Source organism: Pleurodeles waltl, chromosome 4_2 (assembly GCF_031143425.1).
Source record: "Pleurodeles waltl isolate 20211129_DDA chromosome 4_2, aPleWal1.hap1.20221129, whole genome shotgun sequence".
NCBI lineage: Eukaryota > Metazoa > Chordata > Amphibia > Caudata > Salamandridae > Pleurodeles > Pleurodeles waltl.
Window position 1 is genome coordinate 329,405,471 of NC_090443.1, and position 15,147 is coordinate 329,420,617.

At 51.7% G+C, this 15,147-nt stretch overlaps 1 protein-coding gene across 3 annotated transcripts in view; it reads left to right on the forward strand.

The window, feature by feature from the left end:
• The window catches only part of KCNJ4 (potassium inwardly rectifying channel subfamily J member 4), a 143,332-nt gene extending 129,705 nt beyond the window's left edge, over positions 1-13,627 (forward strand). For all 3 annotated transcript variants that reach the window (XM_069231324.1, XM_069231326.1, XM_069231325.1), the window contains exon 3: positions 11,392-13,627. In XM_069231324.1, the coding sequence (XP_069087425.1) occupies positions 11,392-12,679 (1,288 nt within the window). In that variant the 3' untranslated portion in view covers positions 12,680-13,627. The remainder of the gene's footprint in view (positions 1-11,391) is intronic.
• Positions 13,628-15,147: the final 1,520 nt, after the last annotated feature.

Below are 15,147 nucleotides of genomic sequence, written 5' to 3' on the forward strand. Positions count from 1 at the left end.
CTTATGTTGTAGTGTGACGCAGTTTTCTGTGATGTAGCGATTTGTGATGTTGCATTTCTGCAGTTATATGGTGGCGCAGTTTTCTGTTGCCGTTTTCCATTGTGATGTGAGGCAATAAACTCTGACGTAGTTCTGTTTTAATGTGACGCAGTGGTATGTTATGTCATAAGTCAGTGTCACGAAGCAGGGTATGAGATACCATTTTTCTGCTGTAACGGAATGTAACCGGGTGTTCTGTTTTTACAAATTTCCGATGAAATACGACACAGTTTTCTGTGATCTCGAGGAGGCGGCTTCTGACATTGCATGAGGGCTTTGATAGAGTGCTAAGGCAGAATCTACGGCATGGCACTAGTGGTCACTGTAGAGTCCAGCTGGACTCATTCTAGTCTTTCTGCCAGCCACTCTGCTGAGGGCTGGTCTTACTTGTGTAACCTACACCCACCCAACACAGGCGTCACCAGTCAGGTGACCCTGCCAATAAAAGGGGCCGGGCGCACGTGCCTGAGGCCAGTTCAGTACTACCCTACCACCGTGTCTGCGTCACCTCATTTACGAGCATGAGGGCCTAGGGCCCCACATTACAATGGCGACGAGTGGGATCTGCAACCCCACGTGGTTGCAGACATGAACCTAATCGGTGGAGGAAAGAGAAGTGAGGCCGTCGGAGCCCCAGCCCCATTGGTACCAAGGAAGGGGGTGAGTGCTGTCGATCACAGCTTCCCGCAGCGCTGCCAAAGGCTGCGGTGTCGAAAATAAGTAAAGCGCTGTGAGGCGCCCAGTGCTGGGTTACCGGTGCCCCAGAAGAAATTGCCCTGAGCCCGCCCCCCTCCCAGAGTCGGATAGAGCGCGCCCGCAGGGCTGCGGGAGTCCGCGCAGCACATGGGCAAAAGGCGCTGTTGCACGCCGTGGAGAAGAAGAGAGAATGTGCTGAACCATGACTGAGACCGGCCGCCCCGCCCCCAAGAAAATAAACGCGGTCCGCAGCGTGTCCCATGCTGCGGCGGCCGCGCGTGAAGAACGTGGTGCGATCGGGCACCGAGAGTGCAGAAAAGACCAGGGACCGTTTTCGTTTTTCATTTAAAGTAGCGCTGTAGTGCGCCGTGAGGAGAAGTTGGCAAAAGGTGCCGGGGCCGGTCGCCCCTTTTCATTTTAATAATGGTGCACTCGCGCACCGAAGGAAATTTGCCCAGGGCCGCCCCCACCACAAAAATGCTGGAAAACGGCCGCAGCACGGAGGACTGCTGCAGCCGCAACGTAAGGTCCCCGACGGTGCTGGCATGCACCACAAACTAAAGGAAAATGCCCAGGGGCTGCCCCCCCCTTGTCCTGGCAGGAATTGAAGAAAGTGGTGCAGACACGCACCGAAATAATTTAAAATTGCATGGTGCAGACACGCACCAGGTGCCCAGGGCCGCGCCCCCACCTCACAGCAACTGAATGACGGAGTGAGGTGCTCACACGCACCTAGAAAAGAAAAAAACAGTACCCGGAGCCCCCAACCCCGTCACTGAAATTCGTGCCATCTGCACGCCTCTTCAAACGAGGCTGTGCTGTTTTAGAAAAAAAAAGTGGACAGAAGAAGAAAAAAAAAACACAGAAAGGAAAAGAGAGAAGAGAAAAGGGAGAGATGAGAAAATGAGTAAAATGAACTTACCTGCATGCCTCCTCCAGCAGCGTGGCTCCTCAGCATTGTTTCACCAAGTCTGCTTCAAACCAAACAAACAAGGCCGGTCGGGAGAAAGACTGTCTTGAAGCTAAAAAAAAAAAAGTGCACTACTGGCATCCAGTCGCCAGAGTTGGTATTGCACCCTTTTTCTGTTTTTAAAGGGAAAAGAAGCTTGGATGAAGGCATGTTTACAGCAGCACCTTCAGAAAGTGACTGCTCCAAACCCAGAGTGCGCCCGTGGACAGAAACGGCGCAGAAGACGGAAACGGCGAGAAAGAAGGAAGCGACGCGGGCGACGCTGCAAAAGGGAAGGAGAAGACTGCAGCTGTCCCAGCCAAGCTGCAACGGTGAGAAACGGACTCAAGTGCCACGTGAGGTACGAAGAGAGCGCGCATGGTCTGCGCAGCCTCTGGCGGCCGTCCGCCGCCACCGACGAAAGAACGCCACATGTCCCAGCAGTGATGGTCATCACCGCAGGACAAGAAAGGGACATGCCAGGCGTTGCCACAGGACGCCCAGAAAAAAAAAGAGACTGACACGTGCGCAGCGAGCACAGAGAGCTGCGCCCGAGAATGGGACGACATGGGTAATGTCCGTGAAGATGGAGAGAGTACCCGAGAGCGTGACGTAACGCACGGGACAAGAGGCCATGTCAGCTGGCCGCACAGCGACGGAAGATGGCCACTGTTGGCCCATCAGTGAGCAGGTCATCTGAACTGACCGACCCTGCCAGAGCAGATGGCAGGAGTGAGCGCCGTAACAGCGCAGCCTCGAGGCGCAAGAATGGCGCCCTCGAGTGAAAAGAAGGAGGAAGAGAGCGGAGACCCTCCCGCCAGAGAGAGGTCCACCAAGAGGATCCGGGAACGGACCAGATCGGGAGAGGTCTGCCTGAAGAGCAGATCATGTCCTACCCGCAGGACTCAGCCTGTGAGAGGCTGCGACCGAGCAAGATGCACCAGAGGAGGTGCAGTGATAGGTCCATGTGACGCAGCATGCGACCTGTGGCACAACGTCACATCGAGGACGAAGAGGAAGATGTACCAGCAAGAGGTGCAGCGCAAGGTCCATGTGCCGCAACATGTGACCTGTGGCACGACGCCACACCAAGGAGAAGAGAGAGTGGCACGATGCCAACAAGAAATGAGGAGAGGAGTGTGACAGACCGGTCACACCACAGATCAACTCCATCGCAGGTGTGAAAGTGGAAGGAAGTAGAGTGACACAACTGAGGACTCGTGCGAGCAGATGAGGAGGCACCCATCAGTACAAGACAGTCACCGGGGTGAGCAGAAGTCACTGAAGACAGCGATGTGGGTGGTCCCCCACGCTTCCCAGTACGACCGACCTGTCACCGGCTGCTTGGCTGTGATGGCATCCCTGACGCCGACTGCACAGGCCACACAAGACCCGCCGTGGCCACTAAGTCCATCAAGTGGTCCTTCCACTGACGAAGCCGCCGCCACCTGTTTGATCTGCAAAACGATGAAAAACATCATCATGATGAGGTGCATCGCCCAATCATCGAAGGAGGAGCACAGCACCACCTGAGTGGAGACAGTCAGCAACAAGAACCGATGCTGACAAGGCATGTCTGGCAACGTAGAAACTTATCATCTGAACACTTGCCATGAGCTCTGTGAACCAGACGCCTGCCGGTGAGAGCAGACCAGATCATTTGGACCATCCACCCTTGGGGTTGCACAAGACTACGACGTGGCCCTGTTGGGAGTTCAGAGAGACTCCTTTGGCGTGGCCGACGTTGGCCCGCACAGCCCACGCAGTCCCGCCGCAATCCAGGGACAAGGGCCTCCAACAAATTCCTGTGAGAGCGGAATATCGCTGAGAGAGAATGCATCTGAGACAGCTCCACGTCAGGCATCCGGAAGCACAGAGGTCTCATATCGAGAGACTGGTCACCTGAAGACTTTGCACTATGGCCAGAGCACCTGAATCCGGATGGCTCGAGCAAGCGGACCCTGCATCAACAACCCTTGTGGCTCCATGCGAGACTAGGATGTGGTCCTGTAGGCTGTTCCTCTGAGACGTCTTTGCTGGGCCTGAGATAGGCAAGCACAGTCCACACAGTCCTGTAGAAGCCCGCGAAAGGGCCTCGAGGAGACTCCTGCTTGATGGAGGTCTGGCATGAGAGGGAAGACTGCTGCTGCTCTGCCGCTGGACTTCCAGGCGCCCCAGGCCGTCACGTCATCTGCAGTCTTAGGAGGTAGACAATCTCCAGAGTCAGAATGCCGTCCAGAACTGTCTACAGTGGACTCCCCACTGCTCCAGATGCACTCGCATCAGAAACTGTAAATAGACTTTGACCACATGAGCCCAGGCAGGACCGGATCGACAATATCCAGCGAACTGTGAGGTCGTGGACAAGAGACTGAAGTATCTGGACTTCATCCACACTGTGTTCGTGCCCAGCTGTACTTGGTTAAATTATGGACTCGTGCGGAGGTGTCCGGGTGCTCCCAGCTGCACCATGTCCACTGCAATTCTGCAGTCTGCCTTTTCGAGGCCGAGAGACTGATTGTGGTGCTTTGTTATTGTTTCTTTTACAGGTTGGACTTTTGTTTGGTTCCTCAATAAAGTTTGGGAGGGATGTAGAGCCCAGCTGGACTCATTCTAGTCTTTCTGCCAGCCACTCTGCTGAGGGCTGGTCTTACTTCTGTAACCTACACCCACCCAACACAGGCGTCACCAGTCAGGTGACCCTGCCAATAAAAGGGGCCGGGCGCACGTGCCCGAGGCCAGTTCAGTACTACCCTACCACCGTGTCTGCGTCACCTCATTTACGAGCATGAGGGCCTAGGGCCCCACATTACAGTCACGAATGATGAGTGACTTTTTCACACGTGTGGAATTGACGTGATGGCAGGTGTTACCCGCCCCATGAGAGAGGTCATTTGACGTCACAGCAGGATGCGTGAGACTGCAAGGAGCGACGGAGGCGGTTTTATGATGTAATGGTGTCTGAACGCTAACGCGCAGAGAGTTGTTTATCGTTGCACGAAGGGACCTCGTTGGTTTGATGACATCACAGCGTCAGCACACCGACGTCACGTTGACGGCGTTGTGAAGGGACGCACGGATGGACGGCGGTGGTTTGTTGATGTCACAACGTCAGTGTAGGGAAGTCACGGTGACAGAGGGTTGTGTGTTACTGACGTCACCAAAGTGTTGTGTGGTACTGACGTCACGGTGACAGATGGTTGTGTGGTACTGACGTCACCAGAGTGTTGTGTGGTACTGACGTCACGGTGACAGAGAGTTGTGTAGAGCTGTACAGATGGACGAAGATAGTTCCTGATGCTTCAGCCTCAGTGCGTTAGTTCTCATCGGTCATCCTATGACCGCTTGACCTGGACTGGGTGCAGTGAGCCGTGTAAGACCCCATAAGGAGGCGGTCGGAGAGTTTGCCTCTTGCGGGCTGGTACCCTTTGGATCACGGCGATGCTCCGCGGCCCGGGGAGTCTGACTTCACCCCGCTTGATGGATAAATTACAGGCTGCGGCATCTTTTTCCGCGCCGCGACGCCCGCAGGTTGCCGCGGCAACCGAGTGGTCCTGAGCCCCCCATCGCACATAAACATAGCCACAGATGGTTATTTTAGAACAGCCCCCTGACAAGTGAAATGTTATATAATGGAACGCGCTGGAACCTTCTGGAACATCACAGATCAGTGTGTACATCCTCCAGCAGGGCCCTCGGTGTGAGCTTTCAGCAGCAGAGCCCTCCGTGAGATCTTCTCCTCTCAGTACCCTACTAGTGTGAGCTTCTGCGTGTGCTCCCGGAGTGAGCTTTATTCAGCAGTACTCTGTCAAGGGGTGCTCTCCAGCTGTGCCTTCAGTGTGAGCTTCCTTGCAGCGGTGCCCGTGCACTTCATCTGTGGGCTTCTTGTCACCTGTAGCCTCAATGCGAGCTTCCTCCAGCAGTGCATTCAGTGTGAGCTATCCATAGAAGTGAAACCAGTGTGAGATGTCTCCAACTGTGCCCTCTGTGTGAGCTAGTCCCCTCAGTTGACTCCTCCAGCAGTTTTCACTGCTTGCTTCCTCCAGTGTTCTCAGTATAAACTTCCCCCAACAAAACCCTCATGCGAGCTTCTTCCAGAAGTGCCGTACTAGTGTGACCTTGTTCTAGGTGTGACCTCAGTGTGAGCTTCCTCTAGCAGTGTCCTGTCAGGGTAGACTCAACAGGGTATCCGCAATGTGAGCTTCCTTGCAGAAGTACTTTCAGTGTGAGCTTTCCTCATAAGTGACCTCAGTCTGTGCCTTCTCCAACAGTGCCCTTAGTGTGAGCTTGTAACCTCAGTGTGACTTCCCCCAGCAGTGATGTCACTGTGTGCTTCCTCCGGTGTGCCTCGTATGGTGTTCTTAGTATGCTCTTCCCCCTAACAGTGCCCTCCTGTGAGCTTCCTTCAGCAGTGCCCTGCGAGTGTGAGCTTCTTTTATGAGTGCCTGCTCATTTATGAGTTACCTTATTCTAACACCATCCTGTCAGTGTGAGCTTCACTGCCCTTGTTCCCCTCAGTGTAACCTTCTTCACATAAGTGCTTTATCAGTGTGCGAGCTTGGCCGAACAGCCCCTTGTTGGTGTGGGCTTCGTAGCAGCAGTGCCTGTCACTAGTTCCTCCTGCGGGGCCTTATCTGTGGGAGCTTCCTCCCAGCAGTGCCCTTTCTGTATGCCCTTACTGCCATCTGGGTACTGCCAGTGTGAGCTTCCCCAGCACTTCTTTTCTGAACTTCCCCACTAGTAGCATCAATAGCAGATTCCTTCAGCAGCCCTCTAGACAAGAGACCCCCCTAGCGATCTTTCTTCATCAGGGCCCCTTTAATGTGTGTTTCCCACAACAGTGCCTTGTCAAAGTGAGGTCCGGTAGCAGTGTGCGCCGTGTCACGTTTGTCATGCACTGCCCTCTGAGCAGGGACGGCCTAGGAGTTTCTGGACCCTGTGCAGGAAGGGGAAATATGACGCACCTCTAATTTTCATTTGCTCTGACATCACAGGAAGGGACATAAACAAAAAAGAGTCTTGGCAGGAAGTGATATTAAGGTAAGTGACACCACAGCATACTAAATCACTCTCCTTACTGTTCATTATAGTTGGCGTTATGAAAACAAATTTACTAGAAGTAACTTCCCTAAGACGAATATCCGTAAAATATTATAATGATTGTTCCATTATCCATTGTTACTGTTCCACTCTCCATCCCTAGCGCTTTCAAGCTACAGTGCCTCAGTGCGAGCGCTGCACAACTATAACAAATGAATAAATAAATAAAACGGAAGCAGGACCGACAGTACCTGTCGCTCTTTACATTACGTCAAGTTAGTTCCCCAGAGATCACAGTTCGTGGCGTTGCAACACCTAGGGCCATATTTATACTTTTTTAGCGCCTCATTTGTATTTTGTAAATTTGAGCCGATTTTGCGTCAAAAAACAACACAAATGCTGCGCAAAAAAAGTATAAATATGGGCCCTAAATTTTTTTACTGCCGCTAACGCCATTCCTACGCGCCATGCGGGAGCCTTATTTAAGGAATGACGTTAGCCGGCGCTGCGGACTGGTCAGAGTAAAAAAAAATGACTCAAACCAGGCAGCGCCGGCGTAGGGGAAAATGGGGGTTGTGTATCAAAAAATGGTGCAAGTCAGGTTTGAGGCAAAAAACATGCCTCAAACCGGACTTGCGCCATTTTTTGATGCACAACCCCCATTGAAATGACTCCTGTCTTGGCAAAGACAGGAGTCATGCCCCCTTGCCCAATGGCCATGCCCAGGGGACTTCTGTCCCCTGGGCATGGTCATTGGGCACAGTGGCATGTAGGGGGGCTTAAATTAGGCCCTGCTATGCCACTTTAAAAAAAGAAAAAAAAAATACTTACCTCAACTTACCTGTACTTACCTAGGATGGGTCCCCCCATCCATGGGTGTCCTCCTGGGGTGGGCGAGGGTGGCAGGGGGTGTCCCTGGGGGCAGGGAAGGGCACTTCTGGACTCCTTGCATGGTCAGAGACCATGAAAGTGAGCCCACAGGTCCCTTAACTCCTACCCTCACCCAGGCGTTAAAAAACGGCGCACATCAGGCTGTGTGCCGTTTATTTAAGGCCCGCCCCCTCCTGTGCGTCAAAGTGACACAAGAGTATAAGGCTCACAGGCCTTAAAGTAATTTTTTGGGCGGGAACACCTACCTTGCATGTCATTAACGCAAGGTAGTTTCCCGCATCCAAAAAATTACGCACACAGAGGAATTTTGACGTCCGCGGGCACCAAAGTTTAAGTATGGTGCACGGTTTGCGCCGAATGTGCGTCAAAATTTTTGACGCACATTCGGCGCAAAGTATAAATATGCTCCCTAGAGTCTACAGCTTTAAAGCTTCCACATTTTCTGTTCCCTTTCTGAATAAACTTTTGTTTTAATCCAATACAATATACACTATTAATATTGCTCCACTACCTCTGAAGCAAAAACCTGTTGCGATCCATAATGATGGGGTGCATTTTAAGTCACAAAAGCCAAAAAAGGTTATAATGACAATACATCTAGTGTAATTTTCACTAGTAAAATAACATCATTGAGATTTGCATAATTAAAAACGAACAAGTGTATGAAGCCTGGAGAGGAATTAGAACAGTAGTCGGGGTGCCCTTGTCTAGGATTGTGAGGCCTTTCGGCTTTGGTGGGTCCCTTCCGGTTTGTAGATGGGGTGTTTCTCCCCTGGGTTGGAAGGCATCGGATGCTGTCTTTGCTACAAACACATGGGAGTGGACCTTTGGAGCCCATTTCCGGTTTTAAGAAGACTTGCCGTGTGCCATGCCTCTGTGAGTTTTCTTGGTCTGGCATTCACCCAAGAGGGCCACATGTGAGCTCCAGACCAAGTTATTTCATCCAGCAATGTGAACTTCCTTTAAGCAGTGCTCCGCCATTGTTGTAAGTCACCAGTGCTGCACCATTTCCTAAACAGTGCCCCGTCCGGTATCCGAGACCAGACAGTGATAGCCTCTACCAGGACTGAAAGTTTCAAGAAGTAGCCAAAACGTCCCAGAGGTCCTCAACAGTGTGAGCTTCTTCCAGCTGGGTGAGATTTCAGAACCATGTTAAGCTTCCTTTAGCAGTGTCCTCTAGGAGCAAGCTCCTTTCAGCTTTGCATTTTGAGTCATATTTCTGCCTACCTTTCACTTTTCGGTGTAAGTTCACACTAGTTGTGCCATCATTTTGGGCTGCATTTCAACTGTGCTATATCGGTGTGAGCTTCCTGTAGCAGTGCCCTGTCAGTTTGAGCTCTTGCCTCCTGTGCATTGTCAGCCAAAGCTTCCTCTAGCACTGCTGTCTGTTTGAATTCCACTTGCTGTATCCGGTCTATGTGACCTCCCACAGCTGTGCCATACCATTGTAAGATCTCTCCATGAGGGCTCCAAGTGTGAGATTCTCCCAAAAGTGCAGTGCTCTGAGTGTGAATTTCCTCCGTCAGTTTTCTTTGTGTGGGCTTCCACAACAGTGCCCTCAGAGTTAGATTCCTCCAGCAGTGCCATGCCAGTGAGAGCTTCTGTACGAGCCCTTTGAGTGAGCTTCTTCCAGAAATTCTCTGTCAGTGTGAGCTTCCTCTCACCTGTTTCCTCACTGGGAGCCTCCTTCAGGAGAGCACTAGTGTAAGCCCACCAACTATGCCCTCAGTGTGGGTGTCCTCTCAGCAGTACATCAGTGTGAGCTTCCTCTAGCAGTGCCTTCAGTTAGTGCTTACTCCCATCAGCACATCTGAAGGACCTTCCTCACTGAAATGCTTTGCCAATGTGAGCTTCATCTAACTCTGCCCTGTAGGTGTGAGCTTCCCGGCAGCAGTGTTTTATCAGTGTAAGCTCCTCCTGCAGTGCTTTCTCTGTGGAAGCTCCATACCAGCAGTGCTCTCTCAGTGTGATATCCCTGTCAGCAGTGCCCTGCCGGTCTGAGCTCTATTTCAGCACCGCCCTCTCAGTGTGAGCTTCCCACAGCTTTGGCTTGTCAATGTGAGCTTCCTTCAGCGGTGTTCTGCCAATCAGAACCTTCTCCTGCAGTGCCTTCTCTGTGAAGCTCCATACCAGCAGTGCTCTCTCAGTGTGATCTCCCTGTCAGCAGAGCCCTGCTAGTGTGACCTCTATTTCAGCACCGCCCTTTCAGTGTGAGCTTCCTCTAGCAGTGCCTTCAGTTAGTGCTTACTCCCATCAGCACATCTGAATGACCTTCCTCACTGAAATGCTTTGCCAAGGTGAGCTTCATCTAACTCTGCCCTGTAGGTGTGAGCTTCCCGGCAGCAGTGTTTTATCAGTGTAAGCTCCTCCTGCAGTGCTTTCACTGTGAAGCTCCATACCAGCAGTGCTCTCTCAGTGTGATCTCCCTGTCAGCAGTGCCCTGCCGGTGTGAGCTCTATTTCAGCACCGCCCTCTCCGTGTGAGCTTCCCACAGCTTTGGCTTGTCAATGTGAGCTTCCTTCAGCGGTGTTCTGCCAATTAGAACCTTCTCCTGCAGTGCCTTCTCTGTGAAGCTCCATACCAGCAGTGCTCTCTCAGTGTGATCTCCCTGTCAGCAGAGCCCTGCTAGTGTGAGCTCTATTTCAGCACCGCCCTTTCAGTGTGAGCTTCCCCCAACTGTGGCTTGTCAGTGTGAGCTTCCTTCAGCGGTGTTCTGCCAATCAGAACCTTCTCCTGCAGTGCCTTTAGTGAAGATTCTGGCATGGTTGCGTCACTGTAAACTTCCTCCAGGGGTGGCATCAATGTACATTTTCTAAACAGTGTCCTTGATGTGAGCGTCCTCCAGTGGTGTCCCCAATGTGAGATTCCCCAAACCCATGTGATCTTCAACAGCGTTACTTTCCTCCTGTAGCGCCCTCAGTGTGATTTTCCACAGCAGTGCCTTGTGACTGTGAGTTTCTGTAGCTGTGCCCCGGCAGTGTACATTTTGTCCTACAGTGGCCTTTGAGTGTGAGTGCTCTTGGCTTGGTATTACTTCAACAGAGCAATTTGGGAGCTTTCACCAGTCCACGTGATTTCTTCCAGCCGTGTGAGCTTCCTCGGAGCAGTGAGCAGCCATTGTTACAGGACTCAAGTAGTGCACATTTTTCTTAATCAGCAGCAGTGGGGGCTTCCTCTGGCAGTGAAAGCTTCCTTCAGTAATTTCATGTCACTGCATCCAGGCTCCAGCAGTATGGACTTCCTTTAGCAGTGCCCTGTTGGTGCTATAAAACCCCCAACAAGTGGGCCTCATATAGCGATGTTGGGCTCCAGCAGTATGGCATTCTATAGCATATATATATGTGTGTGTGTGTGTTTGTGTGTGTGTGGAGTCTGTTGAATCCTGATATGCTCAGCAGCTTTGGTGGTGGGGCATAAGTAATGGGGGCTATGGCAAAAGGCAGTTGGATCACGAGGCCCATCTGGCCTCCCTCTAGAGACGCTAGTGCTTTTTCTTTTCAGTGTAAGCTCGCTCCAAGAGTGCCAACAGTGTGAGTTTAATCTCAGCTGGGCTCTATCAGTTTCAGATTCCTGAAGCAGTGCTTTGCCAGTGTGAGCTTCTCTCCAGTTATGCCCTGTCAATGTAGGATCCCCTGAGCAGTTACCTCAGTGTGAGTTTCCTCCTGAACCCCTAGGAGTGTCCCATCTTCCCTAAGTCTGTATCCATTTGTAGTGCTTATTATCCATCCCACTCTTGACCATCTCTCTCTCTCTCTTTTTTGTCACCCCTCCTCCAGGTACAGCATTGTTTCGACAGATGAGCAAGGCCTGCAGATCTCCACCTTAGACACCAACGGCTACTGGAACGGACACCCGTCTTCATCTGGCCACCGCTCTCGGCGCAACCGCTTTGTCAAGAAGAACGGTCAGTGCAACGTCTACTTTGCCAACTTAAGCAACAAGTCCCAGCGGTACATAGCCGACATCTTCACCACTTGTGTGGACACGCGCTGGCGCTACATGTTGCTTCTCTTCTCTGCCGCTTTCTTGGCTTCCTGGCTCTTCTTTGGCTTCCTTTTCTGGTGTATTGCTTTCCTACATGGCGACATGGCTGGAGGTGGCGGCTTACCCAAGCCCTGTGTCATGCACGTCAACAGCTTTGTGGAGGCCTTCCTCTTCTCAGTGGAAACCCAGACGACCATAGGCTACGGCTTCCGTTATGTGACAGAGGAGTGCCCTCTCTCCATCCTGGCCGTAATCGCCCAGTCCATCCTTGGCTGTGTCATTGACTCTTTCATGATTGGCACCATCATGGCCAAGATGGCACGGCCCAAGAAGCGAGCCCAGACGCTGCTCTTTAGCCACCATGCTGTGGTGGCCATGCGTGATGGCAAACTTTGCCTGATGTGGCGGGTGGGCAATCTGCGCAAGAGCCACATTGTGGAGGCCCATGTGCGAGCCCAGCTCATCCGCCCACATGTAACTGCTGAGGGTGAGTACCTACCGGTGAACCAGCGAGACCTCAATGTGGGCTACGACATTGGCCTTGACCGCATCTTCTTAGTCTCGCCCATCATCATTGTTCACGAGATCGATGAGGAGAGCCCCCTTTACAGTGTGAGCCGTGATGCCCTGCAGGGCCAGGACTTCGAGATTGTGGTCATACTGGAGGGTATGGTAGAGGCCACTGCCATGACCACGCAGGCCCGTAGTTCTTACCTAGCCAGCGAAATCCGGTGGGGACACCGCTTCGAGCCTGTGGTCTTTGAGGAGAAGAGCCACTACAAGGTAGACTACTCACGCTTCCACAAGACATATGAGGTGCCAAACACGCCGGTCTGCAGCGCTCGTGAGCTACAGGAAAGCAAGATCACTGTCCTGCCCTCACCCAGTGCATTCTGCTATGAGAACGAGCTGGCGCTCCTGAGTCAGGATGAGGAAGAGGAAGAGGAGGCTGGGGCGGCTACCTCCCAGAATGATGATCTGCGGCGGGCACTAGAGCTTGGCAGCCACATGGAATTAGACCGACTACAAGTTTCCATCCCGTTGGATAACATCTCTTACCGACGAGAATCCGCCATTTAGCAAGACTTTCCCCTTAACAGAAACTTTGAGGGGACCAAGCATGTTCCCAGGACCTAACTTGACCTGAACCTTTTGGAAAAATGGTGGTGGGTGCACAGGCAGTCTAATTTGCACATACAATCAGCCTGGATTTCAGGAATAGTCCATTTCTGTATCTGGGATAATTTTGCACTGGGTTACCCTTGGTTATGGGGATAAAAGTATGCCTGCTTCCAATTTAAGGGCACCCAGCCCTACGAGACAGAAGAAGGCGCAAAAGTGATAGTGAGGGGAATTCAGGTCAAATTTGCACTTTATTTTTGAGACTGAATGACAACAGAAGAAGTGTGTCTGCTTCTGAGAAGGTGGCATAGAAAGAAACGGTGGCAATAGAGTGCTTGTACAGCTCAGACAGGCTGACTGGCTGAATGGGTTTGGCAAAGTTGCCACTGTGGCCAGAGTCTCCAATCTGCCAGAAGTCACATTGCGTGTCGGGGCAGTCACATTTCAGACCTACATTTAGCATATGGCTGCCACTGCCAACAGTCCAACCGCCAATTTGAAATCTATCTTGATTTCCCTTTCGCCATTTTGTAAGCCTCCCAGTTTCTCTTTGGGGGTAATCAATTACTCAGGCCAAAAAGATGGCAAGTCAAAGCAAATTCTAGGTTGGGTCTCCCTTTTGCTCTGCAAATATCTATGGATCAAGGACTTCCAACACACCCCCCCAAGGCAGAAAGCCCAATACTTACATCAAGGCCCTCTTGTCTACAACCAACACAGAATAGCAGAATAGACGGCCTCTAAATGAAGATCAGCTAGAAGAGGAGGACCAGGAGGATCCTGGTGGCGGAAAGGGGCATGGGGTTGGGCAAGAGAACGCAAGCAGCCACGTTCCTGTTGCCTGATTGTATATGATATGTTGTACATAGCCGTGCAAGGACCACTGAATAAAAATCTACTTCCGTGACAGGGTGAGAGGGTGTGCTTTCCGTCGGTCAAAACAAACAGATCATGTACTGATAAGACCTCTTAGTTTTCCAAAATATGTCCCCATATGCCTTTAGCCAACCCTTTCTCAGCCCTAAACTCAGCCTTTTACATATTGGCCTCCCCCTCCCCCACCTTCCTAGTCTACCTTTCTCCTTTCTTAATCCCATGCAGTTCCACAAAACTCCAAATCAAAATTAATCTCCCAAACCTCAATTCATCAGATTCTCTAACTTCAAACCCTCTCCAAAGTCCTCCCTAGTCCCTCACCCCTGAACTTCATTCACATATTCTAATCTTAGTCGGCCATATTACCTCATCTCAGGCCTTCACAGACTTTAATCTCAGTACCTCCCAGTCCGTAACCTCATCCCCCCACACACCGTGTAAACTTAATCATTACCACCCGATAACCTCTGCCTGTATCCTCAGCCCTCCAGAGTCCAGCACCTCAATCCCTCACAGCCTGTATCTTCAGCCCCTCAGAGTAACCCCTCCTTCACCCCCCACAACCTTCACCAGCTCCGAACCTGTAAACGCAGTACCTCACGGTCACTAACTTCTCCCCCAGCCTTGCCCTCCTCCCTCCTCACTTTCCCTGCACGTGTCCAGCTGTGTCCCCGACTCAGTGCTGGCATCACTGACGCCGCGCCTCCCCGGAGGGCAGGGAAATGGAGGCCGCAAGTATTGATCGCTGGGTTATGTAAGGGTGACTGGGTGGCATTCACGGGGAAGCGGTAGTGTGTATACGTAACACCAACAGAGCGGTGCCGAGGCGCCCCAGCCCTGACCTGCAGCACCCACATTGCTAGGACACACGTACAGCCCATTCAGGATACCTCAACCCTGACCTGGGAAACTTCTAGTATTCCAGTAAGGGTACTTACAAACAGCTCCCAAGAGCTTATAGTTTGCATGTACTGGGACCCACACAAAGCAAATGTACCCCTCACCTGACCTGTAGCGCACCCTGGATTGTTGTAGAAAATTCTATACACCTACCTGGCAGTGGAACTCAATTTTCCTGGTTTGCAGTAAAAATGTTGGGGAAAAGTAGATTGAAAAGAGTCGTGTGAAAAACATCTACCGAAAAAAAACAGAATGAAAAAAAGTTGCGGCTACAAAGACACTGAAAAATGTCATGCTGTATAGGGCAAAGGTAAGTGTGATGGGAGCAGGGGCAAGGGAGCACCCGCCTGCTAGGGTAGAGAGGAGCATTTACAATGAGGCGGGGAAGGGAATAGGGACTAATGAGGGGGTTGCAGGATTCTGGAAAGGGTGATGTTGTGGGGCTGGTAGAGTTCCGGGGTTTGTAACACTCGGGGTAGTAAGGGTTTTTAGGGTTCAGAGAAGGGTAGCATCGAGGGGTGGTTTGAGACTTTTAGGTTTCAGTGTTGGACGGGGTAAAAGGGCAGTGAGGGTGGTTTAGGTTCAGGGAAGGGTAGAGTTAATAGATATTGTTTTTTTAGGATTCAGAGACGGGTAATAATGGGTTACTG